Consider the following 16782-nt stretch of genomic DNA (forward strand, 5'->3'; position numbering starts at 1 on the left):
GTAATAGAAACAATGCTAATAGAAAATGAAGATTCAGTTGCTCTCTGTCTGTCTGTCTGTCTGTCTGTCTGTCTGTCTCTCTCTCTCTCTCTCTCTCTCTCTCTCTCTCTCTCTCCTAGCTGCTGTTACACAACTTTTAAATGTGGTCATGCTAGCTTTTTAAGCAAACATTTTTTGACCACATTAAGATTTGAAAATAATAGAACATAGAAAGAAATGATGCGGCTGATTAATTCATTTATGGCCTTCTGTTTTCTATGAACTCTTGGTCCTACCCTTTTAACTTTTCGAAGGCATATGACCGTGTGGCACAAAACTCAAAATCGTAACAGTGTGTGGTAAAAAAGTTGTCAATTACCTGGCTGCCTTCGTGGAAGCAGCTAGTATTTCTTTTCTAAATATAGCTTTAGAACTAACCTACACAATGATAGATGCCTGTCTGTCCGTCCGTCCATCCATCACCCATCTGTCTCTTTTTGGATATGAAGTATTCTTCCAAAATGGCATGTGTGCTGAAGGCTGGATCCCGCAGTAGTGTTTAGCTATACCGCTTACTTCATCAAAGGGGTATTCGATTAGAGGATATATAATTTCCTAGTCCGAAAGGGGGGAGGGGGCTGTGGCCTGTCTTTAACCATTATGAAGTAAGCAGCTACGGCCTCTTCCCATGAAGCTCTGCTTCACCGCAGGCCTACAGCAATGGAGCCAGCTAAGCGTGGGCCAAAACCTCTGAAGCTGGGAATGAGTTTAAGTCTGGCTCCCTTAGGAATTGTTTGCCAGATATTTCGTTATAGTAATGAAAGGATGATAAACACACCTTTGTCCTTGCAGTATTGCACCCCGGGCTCTTCTGCATCACACTTTTTCACCTGGTACTGTAGAGGGACATCTGCAGTAGTTGGGCGGGGGGGGGGGGTGTCGATATTATTTTTTTGTAGCTGTAGAATATTCCATTTTATAAGAATACTCAAATTTTAAATGATTTTTGTTTATTAAGGTTGCTTATTTATTTATTTATTGCTGCCAAAAGCAATGAAGAATTGGAAATCCCTGAACACATTGCTTTGCACATGTGTGATAAAATCCTAACACTGGAATTGCTGGGTAAAAGGAAGTGTACATTTGAATTTTTCCCTCCACACTTAGGTTTTTCGGAGCAGGATTTCTCTGTGTAGCTGTGGCTGTCCTGGAATTACTCTGTGTGCTAGCCTGGTGTCCAAGTGAAACAACGGTTCACCTTTGCTTCCCAAGTTCTGGGATTAAAGATGTGGGCTACCACTGCCCAGTTTGTGTTTGGAGTTTTTGTATTTCTGAAATGCCCTTTGTAGATGTTACAGCATAAACTTTTTTTAATTCAAAACTGTTATTTCAAGCGAAGTGTGGTTGTACATGTTGGCAATCCTAGCAATTGGAGATTAGGGGCAACCTCTGTTATATACCAGGTTAGAAGCCAGCCTAGGAAGCCTGGGGCCCTGCCTTAAAACACGCAAGCAACACAACAGACTTAATTTCAGTAGCATAAAACTTTTTCAGTTAACAAAAATTAGCCATTAATGGTAATCTCAATGGTTAAAATCTTTTACTCTTGTTACAACAATAATAACAACTGTATTATTAAACCATTTATTTTCAACTGTTTTCTTTGAATAGATTTACAGGGAAAAGCCTTTGGATTAAAAATGCACAAATCATTTCCAAGACTAAAAAGCAGGGGAAAAAGTAACCTGTTGCATACTGCTGGCTAAGCTACTTGTGAGACTTAGCTGTTTGTCCTCGGTGTTATCTCCTGAGTGGGCATTTGTCATTTTTTACTCTTACTGAAAAGTCACGGATACAGAAACCGTTCTTCTAAAACCGTTTGTTGTTTTCTAAGGACAAGGTCCACTGAGTGGACGCTTCGCTCATATTCAGGCCTCATTAAAATTCTTTCAAGTGCCCCAGTCCTGTCCCAAGGCAGAGCAAAGGAATCAATTCAAAAGCACCCGCGGCTGTCACTGCCTGTGACTCTCCCTCAGTGTGAAAGCCCTCTGTAGTCTTTCCCGACTTTTCCATCCCTAACCCACTTGAGGATTTTTAAAGACAACAAATGAGCTGATGACAAGACAAACAATTTGGGTTCTGTCCTGTTTACTTACAGGAAGTTCAGATGTGGGGGGGGGGGGGGGAGATAGGGGTCAGGGGTGTCTCCTGCACACTTGTAGGAAGGACATCTATACTTGATCCTGGTTTTGAAAGTCCCAGGGAGCATGTAACGAGATCCTTTGAAAACTTCAGGTCTGTTACACAACAGATTTCAAGTCTACTTTTCCTTGCAAGGGTATAGTTTAGACTGCTTAAAGGGCCGGGGAAGTACCTGTGCAGAGCAGCGAAAATGTTGGCAAAGCCCCAACTGTTTTGTGTAAGTTTAAATACAGTGCTTGCTCCGCTGGGACACGGAGCAGTGAGTAAGGAAACCTCGTGAACACAGTCCTCACAGGTGCAGGCGCCGCTGAGGTCCTGCGGAGTGCAAATGGACGGGGAACATACGTGAAGTAAGATCAGAGACCTGCAAGCCCAGGAAGGCTAGTTACATACAGAGTGGACCCGTGGGGTCTAGCAATGATCACTTGTAGTTATTGGTGAAAGTCCCTAATAATTACGCAGTTAGTGGGTTCCTTTGTGTGTGGGGGGTGTGTGTGTGGTCATGGAGATAAACCTTCTAGCGAGGCGGCTAAGGAAGGAGGCTGTATTTGTGTAGAACACTCTCCCCCTCTTGAAAGAATCGTGTTGTGCTTGCTTACAAGGGTAGCTAGAGTCCACACATCTGTGTTTTCCTGCTGTTCTCCGGAGACAAGCATGCTTTTATAAATAGAGAATCTGTCTTACTTAATTACTACAGAAAAGCAAACACTGGCCTTCCTCATTTAAGCGGATGCCTTTTTAATGACAAAGGGAGAAGGAAGGTCTTCAGCCTTTGCTCTCCAAGGTTTTGTTGCTCTCTCTGCGTTAAGACCAGCCGATGCTCAGGCAAGTGAAGTCGTCTTCATAGGAGCCATCACACAAGATGTCCCCAGAAGTAGATTTGAGTTCTGTTCCTGGGGCCAGGCCCATCCAAACACTCCAGGATCGAGTCACCTTCACCCCCCTTACCGCCGATAACTTCCAAAGTGCTTGGGGGTTTTGTTATTTTCGTTGGTTTTCTTTTTCTTTCCTGTAACATCAGATTGCTAAGAAAGTGATTTCTCTAGATTTAGTGGCAGGGACAGACTTCCAGAAGTTCATATTTTACTTAAGAAATAAGAAATACAAGTGAAAACATTGAGATAAGGGTTACTATCTCTTAGTGGTTTTACACTATCTAGTGTGCAAATGGGAGATGTTGATAAAGATTTTGTGTCTCCGTTGGCTTTTCACTCTTTCGTCGACTTTACGTTGCAAGCCTGCTGGTGCCAATTGCTCTGCTCACTTCTATCATGAAATCACACAATACAGTGGGCCTGGCTGCGGCTTCCTGATAGGGCACAGGAAGAAACCCGAAGCCACAGTCTTGCTGCCCAGTGCCGTATCTGGTTGGAAGGTGGCTGAGCCCATCCTCCTGAGCAGCGCCTGGACCGTTGCCCACTTGCTATGCCGTGCAGGTAGTTGCACTCAGTCCTCAGTGTTTGCTGTAGAACTGGTCAGAAATTCTTTATTTATACGATCTCCCTTCGACCTAACACTACGATCAGTTTTAGAGGGGCTCATCACTTAAACTTGATGTGCTTTGTTAAGACGAAACTAAAATCGTATTTGAGGAGCCCAGACTTTTCACAATTACTGCCTACTTATTTGCACAGTAATTTTCTACCTTAGTAGTTAATATTAACTTTAAGCGGTCTGACTGTCTCATCTTTTTTATTTTTGTAGCTTAAGATCATCGTAGTAATATGTTCTTTCTCACTTTTAATTTTTAGTTATAGTCTTAAAAATCATTAATCTCTGTGTGTATTTAGTGAATGATAGGGTTTTTTTTTTAACTTTATTGTTTGTTTATGTGTGTATGTGTGCACTCCGGTGGAGGCGGAAGATGACAGGGTCAAGGCTATCCTCTGGTCCCTTGCTAGTTCCAGGCCGTGTTTCTGTGAAACCGTAACTAGAGAGGCAGAGGCAGAGACACAGAAGGAGAGAGAGAAAATTGTAACGGTTTTGTTTTTTGAATGCTCATGTTACACCTCATGTCTGTTTTCTAAGCTTTTAAAATATTTCAGGCTGGAGAGACGGCTCAGCTAGTAAAGCTAAGTTCACAGCCAAAGTATTTTAAAACGTGCTTGTTTTGGGCTGAAAAGCCAGATACGGGTCCTTTTTGCTTGGCCAGCCTCTTATGTGCAAGCACAGTTGTTCCACATAGTTCTTTGGCCGTGGCTGTTCTGGTTGGGGTGTTGTTGTTGTTGTTGTTGTTGTTGTTGTTGTTGTTGTTGTTTTCAGTCTGTTGTTGTGTCCTGACACACGCACTCACAGCTGATTTCTCATAATTTACTTTTCAGGACCCTTCAAGGACCGTTCCAGGCAGATACAAAAGGTAAGAATCTTTGTGTTGTAACTTCCTGGATAGTGCCTGCCTTCATGTTGCCTTAACCAGCTACAGCTACATCGAGTCACCTTTCAGACCCAAATAACAAAAGCCTTACTATTGTGTTTTTAAAAAGAAATTGCCAGGGTTGGAGAGATGGCTCAGCAGTCAAGAGCACCGGCTGCTCTTCCAGGGGTCCTGAGTTCAATTCCCAGCATCCACATTGTGGCTCACAACTGTCTTTGATGTAGTTCCATCGGACCCAGTGCCCTCTTCTGGTGCACGTACACACAGACAAAACACCCATATGTGTAAAATACATAACTAAATATTGAAAGAAAGAAAGAAAGAAAGAAAGAAAGAAAGAAAGACAGACAGACAGACAGACAGACAGGAATTCCTTCCTAGGCAGAAGTGCAGCCTGTGTCAGGCATGGCTTGTTCCAACCTGTTCCAGAGCCTTTGGAAATTTTCAGTACTGAGTCTTCCTGGGTCTGAAATAGAAACTTAGAATTGCTTTTCCTCTGTGTAGTTTACACAGTGACAGTACAAGGACACCAAACGTAACGACAAAATGCTATAAACTACTTGACCTAAACAAAAAGTCTATTGTCTGGCGTTTCTGGAGGTCTGAAGTGGAAGACTAGAGACAGCCTGACCAGACGCTGATGGCGACAGCAGCAGTGGTGATGTGCGCTGGGGGAAGGAAGGGTCTCTAAGACCCGGTTTGCGGCACCGGTTTGCAGATGGTCATCTTGCTGTATTCTTTGTCAGAGTTGGAGTCAAATTCTCTGCCCTTCTTATAAGGGCACTAACGGCTTCATGAGGGTACTTACCCCCATGACCCCATGTGAACCCCATAATCACTGTAAGACATTTACCAATAAGAATTCTCAGCTTTAATACCAAGCAAGCACAAGTAAATGTATTTTTATCTTTAGTGGGATCTGTGATAAGGGCATCAGGGTGAGAGGGCCGTGTGCCACCAGTTGAACAAGTGTGCCTAACCGTCTCTGACCCATGGACAGCTCCCTGTGACCGCTGCTGCTGTCATTTTCCTGTCTGCATAATCTTTATCTGTGTGATGAAACACACTTCTTTAGCATAATGGTGAGCAATTTTTATTTATTCAAACAGAAAGCATTTTCTTTTGCCAGAAACTGTGGCCAAATTAGCTTTGACTTGGCCTTTTGTTTTGTTATGTTTTGGTTTGGTTTTTATTTTTCCAAGACAGAGTTTCTCTGTGTAGCCCAAGATGGCCTTGAACTCACAGAAATCTGCCTGCCTCTGCCTCCCCAGTTCTGGGATTAAAGGCGTGTGCCACCACCTCTTTATGACATATTTTCAAATTAGAAAAAAAATGCCATTATTTTTTGTTGTTGTTTTGGGAAACAAAGCTAAAATTTGGTAATTTATCAACTATTGTTATACATATTTAATTCTGATCAAAATTTAAATTGTAACCAGTACTTTTATATTTGTGTCCTTGAGATGGGTTTAATGAAGGAATACTTAATTTTTTTATTTCTATAAATTCTCACCAAGGCATCGTCAAGACTGCCCAGCAGTTTAGAGTGAGGACGGCTTTTGGAGGATTAGAATTTTGATTCCTAGCAGGCAGCTCGCTGTGTAGTTCCTGCTGGTAGTTCTCACTCCATCACCCTCTTCTTACCTCTGTAGACACTGCACTTATGCACACATGTGTGCTTGAGCGTCCATACACAGGCACACACAGGTGCACACATTCAGACACACATATGTGCACACACAATTAAACCAGTGGCAAAAAGAAACATTCTTCTCCAAAGCTGTTATAAAATTGTCATGTTAAATTATCAAGAAATTGTTTCCCACGGTACATATTTTTTGTCTGTCTGTCTGTTTATCTATCTATCTATCTATCTATCTATCTATCTATCTATCTATCTATCTATCTATTCTTGACAGGGTTTCTCTGTGTAGTCTTGATTGTCCTGAACTCACTTTGTTGACCAGGCTGGCCTCAAACTCACAAGAGACCCACCTGCCTTTGCTTCCCAGAGTGCTGGGATTACAGGCATGTGCCACCAAGCCCTGCTCTATGATTTTTATTTTTAAGCTTTGAAACCATGGTTTTCCTTGTGACGTATCCATCTGCTTAAACTTTTAGTTTTGTAGCCTGAAGCTTGTTACTTTTCAGCTTTCAGAGATTGAGCCCTATTTAATATTACTAAGAATACTTTTAAAATAGCCAAAGCACATGAGAGGGCAAGCAGAAATGGTGAGTTGGGGCTAGCTTGAGCTAATAGGGGGAATCCATGTAAATGAGTATATAATGAAATTTAAATTTGTAATACTTTCTTTTACTGAGTGACTTATTTTAATATAGTCTAAAAAGCATGGCACAGAGCCTACACTCATAGCTGAAATTATCTATTCTTTATCTCCCGGGACTATCTCACACAGTCTGTCAACAGTTCATTACTTTCACTAATCTGTCAGCAAGCTGTAGCAGCAATCAGAAAACGGGTGTCTCTTGACAAAGATGTCTCTTGACAAATGGGGATGACAAAAATGAGGAATGGCCCGAAAGATAAAACACTGGTCCCACATGTTAGACACTATTTTCTATATAAAACAAATGACTTGCACAGGCACACGGTTGGCAGTGGCTTTCGAGTCTCTGCCCCCTGTGTTCTTCCCCGACTAACTACGCGCTCCTTTCCTCTTACAAATGTCAGGAATGCAGGGCTTTAGCTCCGGGAAGCAGAAGCATTGGGCTTCCACCGTGCAGGGGACTCTTGTTCGTCCAGAAAGTCGCATACATGCTCACCGCCTTGCATTTTAAATTTCAGCTGTTTGGAGATTAGGACCATGCCAACTGATACTCAGGTTAGGGAAGGTGGGTCAAGGGCAGGTGTTCCTGTGTTTTTGTTTTCTCACTGTATAAATCTGTCAGTCAAGTGTCGGCTTGGTCAGGTTTCCAGGACATTGATTAAAGTTTGGAGAAAGAGATATTAAGTCTGTATGGACTTGGCAAGGGTGGGTTGGGTTTTGTTGTTGTTGTTGTTGTTTGTTTGTTTGTTTCTGTTTTGGGGGGTTGTGTGTGGGGTTTGGTGTTGTTGGGTTTGTTTGTTTGTTTGTTTTTTGAGACAGGGTTTCTCTGTGTAGCCTTGGCTGTCCTGGACTCATTTTGTAGACCAGGCTGGTGTTGAAATCACAGTGATCTGCCTGCCTCTGCCTCCCAAGTGCTGGGATTAAAGGCCTGTCCCACCACTCTGGCAGTATTTCTTAATGAAAACATGAAGAGTATAGAACATTAGTCCTAATGACACATAATCCTATTGTCTAAACCAAACACTATTGCTATTATTTTTTTATTGCTAGTTTCTTTTACTAAATGGCTTCTCTTCTCCTGCGGACGATTGTAGGTGTGCAGTTACACATCCCGTCAGCTCCTCCGTGTAACATGGGTGTCTGCAGCTTAATTTTCAGTCAGATAAATGGTGGCTGCTCTCAGCTGTGTCATCTTTGCCTCTTCAACAAACATACACAGCAGGAACTCACAGAAACCCATCTCTGCTTTGGGAAGCCACAGTTGCTTTTTTACTTGAGGAAAGTGTGACCATGATTTTTGTTGTTGTGGTTGTGGTTGGTTTTGTTTTTGTTTTTCGAGACAGGGTTTCTCTGTGTAGCCCTGGCTGTCCTAGAACTCACTCTGTAGACCAGGTTGGCCTCGAACTCAGATCCGCCAGCCTCTGCCTCCCAAGTGCTAGAATTAAAGGCGTGCGCCACCACTGCCCAGCTATGATTCTTTTTCTCTTCAGAGTCAGCGCTGATGTAATGACTGCTTTGGAGAGGCACTTTGTCCTGGCTGATGCATTCGGGACAAACACAGTTAATATTATCTGTTGCCAAAATAAAAGTATAAAGAGGGTTGAAAAAGTGTAAAATAAAAGTTGTTTTATTTATTTATGCTACAAATATTCGTTCTTACACAAAATGACTATTTAAAATTTAAAAACATGGTATATGCTTCATTCTTTCTGAGAATCTACTTTAATACCTCATGATACAGAAATTCAAAGAACGACCCCTTTGTGTATTTGTCTTTAATGGCTGTCACAGAGCTGTAAAATCTGGAAGGTGTCTAAGAAGTTCAGTTAAAATCAAAGCTTACCCTTCCTCAGGGTTCACATTTTATGTGCATATAAATAACGCCCACCTTCAGCTACGTGGGACCGCACAAAGCACAGTCAGGTGTGTTCTGTTCAGGCTTACCTGCCAGCTCAGCCTGCTTTCCGGTGAGCGGGGTAACTTCCTTCCCCACCCTCCTCCTCCTCACATCCACCTGCAGCTCTTGGGAGGCCAGCTTCCATAAACATGATAATACACCTTTTTATAATAAAATGCCACATTCATGTCCTTCCTGAGTGTTTAGCATATTTAGGACTGTGATGATGCTTCTTTTCAGTTCTTTTCCCATCCCCGCCATCTGACGTATCCCTGGAAGCAGTTTCTGAGATCATGTGCTTAGCTCCATTTTCTCTGTAATCCTTGTGTTTGTGTCGAATGGTTTTGTATCGTGTCTGGTGTTTACAGCCACGCGCTGCAGTCCAAGAGGCCGACCTCTGGGTACGTGGCTTACCAAACTAAATCTTTGCCTTCGTGTGGGAAGACTTCTCTTATAGAACACGAATGTATTTGGCTTGAGATAACCCTGAACAAACACTTGTCTTCGATTTAAGTTTTTGTTTTGTGCACGCCTGTGTATGGTACCATATGCGTGCCTGCTGCCAGCAAAGGTCAGGAGAGGGCACGAGACCCCATAGAACCAAACTTAGATGATCCTGAGCTGCCGTGTGGATGCTGGGAACCGAGGCTGGGTCCTCAACCAGAACAACCAGTGCTCGTAACCACTGAACCATCTGTGCAGGCCCTGAGCAAATGCTCTTAAACGTGTACATTTCAGAGTATAGAGGAGATGTAAGGACAAATGGACCTTAGTGGCATCCTTAGTTGGCACTGCACAGTTGGGCTCACATTCTGTAAGCCAGCAGTCACTATGTGAGTATAAGCGTAGGTGAGACCCGAGAAAACATTTGAATACAGAAAGATTTTTATATATGGAAAGACAACTAGTATTCTGAGATGGGTCTGTGGTCCTCTAGAGAAAAGCGATTCCTTTTTAATATCTTCCCCTGTAGAGGCTGGAGAGATGATGGCTCAGCAGTTAAGAGCACTGACTGCTCCCCAGAGGACCTGGGTTCAATTCCCAGCCACCACATGGCGGCTCACAACTGTCTGTCACTCCAGTTCCGGGAGATCAGACACCCTCACAGGGGGACACACAAGCAGGCAAACACCAGTGCACGGAAGGTAAAAATAAACAAATAAAGTCTTCCGTGATTCTTACGTTAAGTGTGTGTCACGGTTTTAATAAAGAGCCTGGGTGTTGGTTCTGAGTCTCAGTTGTGTGTGCCTGTATTTAAAAGGCAGGGAGAGGGTAGGTAGAGCAGGTGGCAGGACACAGCAGGGTGGTAAGCCTGGGAGCGTGGAGTCCAGCAGTGTACTTAGCAGGTACTTAGGAAGGTCATGATCTGCCTAACACGTCTGAATGCTTCATACCCATTGTTTAATAGGATTTTACCCATGAGTCTCGTATTTCATCTCATTGCTGAGCTTCAAAATGTCCGTGTTACTGGAAAATTCCTCTGGCTGTAACCTCTTAATGCTACCACCATGATAGCCTTAGAATAACAGTGTGATTTTCCTGAACGTAGCAGTGCCTTCTCATCTTCCCACAGAAGATGCGACAATTCCCAGAAGGGAAGAACTCCCAGCAAAGGGTGGTATTTATCTTTGGCGATGCGGCTTATTGTTTCCCCTTTGCCGAGCATCGTATTTAATATCTCTGTGGCTGAGAGGAGACAGCTTTTTCGTTGGATCTTAGGTTTGTGTTAGCATTCCTAACTAGAACATCGCAAACCTGCTGGAGTTCACGAAACAATTTTTTTATTCTGAATATTTTCCACTGTGCATATCCGGCCTACAGGATAAGTTGAAAACATTTCTGTTCTAGGATAAACAGCTAGATTTGGCAACAAAGGCAAGTAGCACAGTCCCTCCTGGTTATTTCCTTCAAATCTAATCTGTATGAGGGTCAAAGAACTGGTTTAACTTCTCGGCAGTCATTCTTTGCTTGTAGACATGCATAGGGGTTTGTTTTATGTATTGACATTCCTGGCATTCATGGGTCTTACAGCTAACAAGTGAAACTTCTAGAGCTTGGTTTTGTCATTTTTAATCAATGTTTATTTGTCCGTATTTATAGAATAATGTAATAACTCACCCCATGCTCATAGTGTAATGATCAAATAGAGCAGTGGGGATGTCCATACCTTATGTTTATTATCTGCCTATTTTAGGAACCTCTGCGCTCGTATTTATTCTAAAGTGTATCATAAACTATTGTGGACGAATTCCCCTGCTGTGATCACGAACACCACAGCAAATTCCATTTCTGTGACTGTGTTTACATATATTATGTAACCTCCTGTCCCCTCCCTTCTTGGTCTCCAGTGGTCACTACTCCCCTGTGTTCTCCGAGATCAGCCTCTGTCCCCAGCTCACTACAGCTTTCATCTAACATAGCTTTCATTTCTTCTTTATTAAACTCTTATGTACCTATGCTGCATTTTCTTTTTCTTTTCTATTGACCAAAGTTCTTTGATCATTTCATGTGCATATATATATAATATATATAATATATATAATATATATTGCATTCTGTTTACATACTCTTTATCCCTGCCACCCTTTTTATTTCCCTGTCCTCATCCCTTTTTTCCACACTCTCATACCTTTCTTTTCTCTTGTGACCCTTTTATTAGTTGAATGATTCCATTTCTTAATTTCTGCTTGTTTCTCATGTATGTTGAGTTTCTCATTGATGCCACGGATATGTCCTTCGTTTGTTGAATTGTTTACTTATATTCTTTTGTATTTCACTTGGTTCCTGTAGGATAATTATTTTGAATTGCTTTTCAAGAACTTAATAGATTTCTTTCATGTTAGGATCTTTCTCTAGGCCAGCCAGTGGTCCTCAACCTTCCTAATACTATAACCCTTTAATACAGTTCCTCCTGTTGTGGTGGCCCACAACCATAAAATTAGTTCATTTCTATGTCAGAACTGTAATGGTGCTACTGTTATGAATCGTTATACAAATGTATCATATGCAGGATAGCTGAATTGTGACTCACATTGCCACTAGAGAACACAGGACATCCCTGGTTGGGGCAGCCACCATGAGCCACCTGGATGATCAGGGGCTGTGTAGAACTGGCCCATCCCCTCACTGCATGCAATGCTCTGGGGAGCTGGCCCTGGTGGCAGGGATGTGGGTGAGCCGGCCCCGAGGACGTGAGTGTGGGACACCTGACCCTACCACTCGTCTGCTGTGGGGCGGCGTGGCCTCAGAGGTGGTTGCTCCCATCCCTTGTCACCTCTGGCAGTGGGCAAAGCTGCTCACAGGGTCATGAGCGCAGGAGAGCTATCCCTGCCCCTCACCATCCATAGCATTTGGGAAAGTGGGCCTGCTCCTCACCTAGACAGCACAGCAGAGCTGACTCTGGTGGTGGGGGCACACGTGAGCCGGTAGGTGAGAGCATGGAAAGAGAGCTGGCACCACTGCTTGTCCACTAAGAGGTGGCTTCATTGTGGGGGTGATGCCCTCCACAATCTCCTCCCCCCCCCCCCACCTACAGTAGTCGAGGAAGTGGGCCCTGTGCCTCTCCTGGGCAACACAGCTGAACTGGCCCCGAGAGTGTGAGAGCAGGAGAGCTGGCACCACCCCTCACAGGCTGCAGCACTTGGGAGAGTGGTCCCAGAACCTTGACTGGGCAGCACAGTGGACCGGGCCCCAAAGGCATGAGAGCAGGAGAGCTGACCCTGCCTCCTGCCGATGCTGGCATAGCCAGAGCAGTGCTAGAGAGCTCTCCCTGCTACTGTAGATAAGAGCCGGTGGGCTGAGCAGCCCAGCTAACACCCAGGCCCAGATCCGGGCTCTTGAGTTGGCCCACCCCAAAAATCTGTACCATCTGCTAACAGTTGGGATACATGAAAGGACCAGTCCTGCTGATCCAAAGCCGTGGGATCTCCATGACACAGGGTAACAACCTAGGAGAAGTCCCCATGAGGACCCCATATTGATGGTGTCACAGAAGCCAAAGATCTCGAGCCAGACCAATGAATGACTCATTGCAATGAACATTTGCAAGTGAAGACGTGTGGACAGAGGAGTATACTGTGGGACACACTGTGACACACTACAGCTTCCATGGTGAAACGTTTTCTGCGCATGTGTGGTGTGTGTGTGTGTGTGTGTGTGTGTGTGTGTGTGTGTGTGTGTATTTTGGGGAGTAAGGTTGCAAGGGCGAAGGGGTGGACATGAAAGGAGGGGGAGATGAGCGGGGCTGGGGTGCACGATGTGAAACTCACAACAAATCAATAAAAACTTTTTTAAAAAAAGTAATGACCCGGGCGGTGGTGGCGCACGCCTTTAATCCCAGCACTCGGGAGGCAGAGGCAGGCGGATCGCTGTGAGTTCGAGGCCAGCCTGGTCTACAAAGGGAGTCCAGGACAGCCAAGGCTACACAGAGAAACCCTGTCTCGAAAAACCAAAAAAAAAAAAAAAAAGTAATGGTGAAACATCTGGTGTCAGTGTCTACCATGGCACTTGTAGGCTGGTAGGTTGAAACGCCTGTGGTCGGTAATATAGGCCTCTCAGTAGAGCGCTGATGACTGAGACTGCAGTGGGAGCACCAACTAGAAGGAGGCGGGGGTGCACAGAGCGTTAGGCCTAAGCGTGCTGTGCCCCTGGCTGGAGCTGGGCTACCTCATCTTGTACAGGGTGCTATATAGACTTGGGTTCTAGGGTCACAGTTGTACAAGCGATCTAGCCACGTGCAGGGGACTGCAGCTTTCTGTGCAAGTGTGTCAAACATGTGTGAGACTCTAGGGATCACAAGACCACTGGCTCCTACTGTTCCCTAGATGGGTAGTTTTGCTTTTCAGATTGCTACATGCTATGCGGCAATCGGGTCTCTAGGAGGTGGGAGAGAGGTCCCAAGTGAGTTCCTTCTGAATCATAGACCTCGGGCAATTGTTCAGAATAGATTGAGAGCCACTGTGCTCAGAGGAACTCGCCTGTTGTCAGGGCTGTAGTACCTGGCCATAATAGAGGACCATGGAGGTACACCCCCCTCCGGCATCCCACCCATCCCCTACCCCCCAACCTCCCCCCACCACCCCACCCTCTCCCCCACCTCCCCACCCCTGGCTTGGGGCAGGAGTCACATTGACAGTACACTTTATTACAATACATGATGCCATCCAGGTCTCCATGGATTACTTGTCCCTCGCTGAGTTCCTGCCCTGTCCCTCTGTCACCCTCCCTGAAATGCTGTGACTTTCTTGTAAGGAGGAAAATGCTGTCTGTGCAACACATTTTTTTAAGCGTGTTCTTTGAGCAAACCTGGAACCACTAAGAGACGTCTGTATTTTAGTGTTTTTTGTCTAAGTCGCTGTCATTTCTGCCTGGGTATCTGTGGTTGCTACAGAAGTGTCTAGAGGACCCTCTCGCGTGGTGTCAACGCTTTCCTGCACCACGGGTGGCGTGACTTTGTGGTTACAGCCCTGCCTTCTTGGCTTTCTCCCCGTCTCAGCCTTCTTCTTCCTCCTTTATTACATTGATTGGCAACCAAGTCTCTTAGAAGTTGTTTTCTTTCTGCTTTGTCTAATGTGCTAGAACAAGCAGCCAGCAACTGTTAGATGCGGGATACCTGAGGGGCGCATGCGTGTTTCCTCTTGCCTACGCTGTGTGAACCCAGGGCCGCAGGCATGCTAGAACTGCTTTACTCTTCATTCTTCACCTCACTATCTCATCTCTACCTGGTTACGCAACCACGTATGGAGATTATTTGAAGTCTACTCACTGAACCACCACCATATCCTGCTTCTTGGATAGTCACAGCAGCCTGACCTAACTGCTGGCCCCTGTGCCATCTTTCCTGATCCATAATGTGTTTTATAAAAGGTATTCTATTCCCTTTCCTGCTTTAATAGTTTTGCATGGGCTGGAGAGACGGCTCAGAGGTTAAGAGCACTGACTGCTCTTCCAAAGGTCCTGAGTTCAATTCCCAGCAACCACATGGTGGCTCACAACCATCTACAATGTGATCTGATGCCCCCTTCTGGCCTGCATGTGTACATGCAGTCAGAACACTGCATACATAATACATAAATAAATAAATAAATAGCTTTGCATTACCGTTATTTGTTTTGGACGCTGGACATTGAATGTAGGGCATCTACTGCCATGCTGTAGTCACAGCTTCTGCTAGATGAGTCTTGAGCTGGTGGTTTCCCAAGTGTACAGGATTATTTGCCAGTGTGCAGGTGGTCGTTATTACAATCTCCGTTTACCTTCAACTGTGCTCCACTGTGATACCTAGGCTGGGCTCAGGTAGGCTCCTCAAGGAGACGGAGATGACAGGTCTTCACCCTGGTCTTGGCTGTGTACCTTTTCTCTGAGGGTGGGAGCAGACATGGCTATGTAACAGCCAGCGCTGTGCATGGTTATTTAGGCATTCCTTCTTGACCCCTTGTCCAGTGGTCACTTGCCATTTAAGGTGTCCAGAACTTTGTCCCTGTTGCACAATGTTGAAATTAGACTGACTATTTAATGAGTTTACAAATTATCTAGCTTAGCTAATGGCCACAAAATAGGTTGAGTCTGGACAAATGCTTAAGTGAAAAATGACCACATGGTTGTTCAGCTGGTAAGATGCACAGCATCAAATCTGTTTTCATAAACTAAAACTTATTTTGAGATTTTTAACTCACCTTCTTAGACACCTAGATTTTACAGCTCCGTGACAGCCATTAAGACAAATACACAAAGGGTTCATTCTTTGAATTTCTGTATCATGAGGTATTAAAGTAGATTCTCAGAAAGAATGAAGCATATTTCCTGTTTTTTAAAGTTTTTTAAAATTTAAATAGTCATACTCTGTTTTGGCAATACATAAGATTTATTGTGTTATATAAAACATAATATAAAACATAATTGTGTATGACCGTAAGTCCCACAGAATATTGGGCATGGGAACACCCATTCCAATATGGGTGTGCCATTCTTTAAAATTGGGAAATTGTTTTTGAGTTTGGGTTGTATAAAACAGCTTTCAGGCTCCCTGCTTGCTTTTCTGTCCTCTTGTCATCTTGTTTACATTTTCCGTTGGAGCCTTATTGGGCTGCCCTGCTTCCGGGCTGCTTTCCATCCTCTGATTCCTGTATGTGTGCACCTTACTCTTCTCAATGTAAGTTGAAATACTGCAGCATAGTCCTGTTCCAAGTGTAATCCTTGGACAGTTTATATTTATTTATTTATTTATTTATTTATTTATTTATTTTGGTTTTTCGAGACAGGGTTTCTCTGTGTAGCCTTGGCTGTCCTGGGCTCGTTTTGTAGACCAGGCTGGCATCGAACTCACAGCGATCCACCTGCCTCTGCCTCCTAAGTGCTGGGATTAAAGGCGTGTGCCACCACCCACCGGCTATTTTTTAATTTTTTTATTTTGTTATTTACTTATTGATTATCATGTATGCAATGCACTGCCTGCACGTGCACCTGCAGGCCAGAAGAGGGCATCAGATCACATTATAGATGGTTGTGAGCCACCATGTGGTTGCTGGGAATTGAACCATGACCTCTGGAAGAACAATCAGTGCTCTTAATCTCAGGGCCATATCTCCAGCCCCTCCTTGGACAGTTGGCTGCAATCCACGACAACCCAAGTGAAGAATTCTATAGGGAGCATTTAGCATGCCGGGTTGCATTTGGTGTGGTTGTGCTCGCTTCTAAGTTCATGGCTAGTGCACAAATATGTGCACAGGGTGTAGACTGGTCACATTTGCATAGTGCATAGGTTGGTGCGTGGACGATGGTTCATTGCATGGTAATCAGGCACAAGGAGGCTGTTAAAACATATGGTATGTCCGTGTCAGTCATTTGTGACTCAAAAATTGTATAAGAATTTATGAGGGTACAAGCATTTATTATGCTTAAAAACTTTGTGTTACTGTTAGTCAGATTTGTGTTCCATACGTAAAATTATTTAGAATATAGAATTGACTGCTAAGATAAAGTACATTTTCATTATTTTAAGTTTCTGTTTTTTAAAATGTTTCCCAAGTCTTAGGAAGTTTGTA

At 44.0% G+C, this 16782-nt stretch overlaps 1 protein-coding gene across 1 annotated transcript in view; it reads left to right on the forward strand.

Moving 5' to 3' along the window:
- PAWR (pro-apoptotic WT1 regulator) overlaps positions 1–16782 on the forward strand; it is an 81297-nt gene that overhangs the window by 54831 nt on the left and 9684 nt on the right. Inside the window, exon 4 of the mRNA XM_084794130.1 lies at positions 4503–4537. Coding sequence (XP_084650256.1) covers positions 4503–4537 — 35 coding nt within the window. The remainder of the gene's footprint in view (positions 1–4502; positions 4538–16782) is intronic.

The sequence above is a fragment of the Acomys minous genome, assembly GCF_964271855.1.
Source record: "Acomys minous genome assembly, chromosome: 9".
NCBI lineage: Eukaryota > Metazoa > Chordata > Mammalia > Rodentia > Muridae > Acomys > Acomys minous.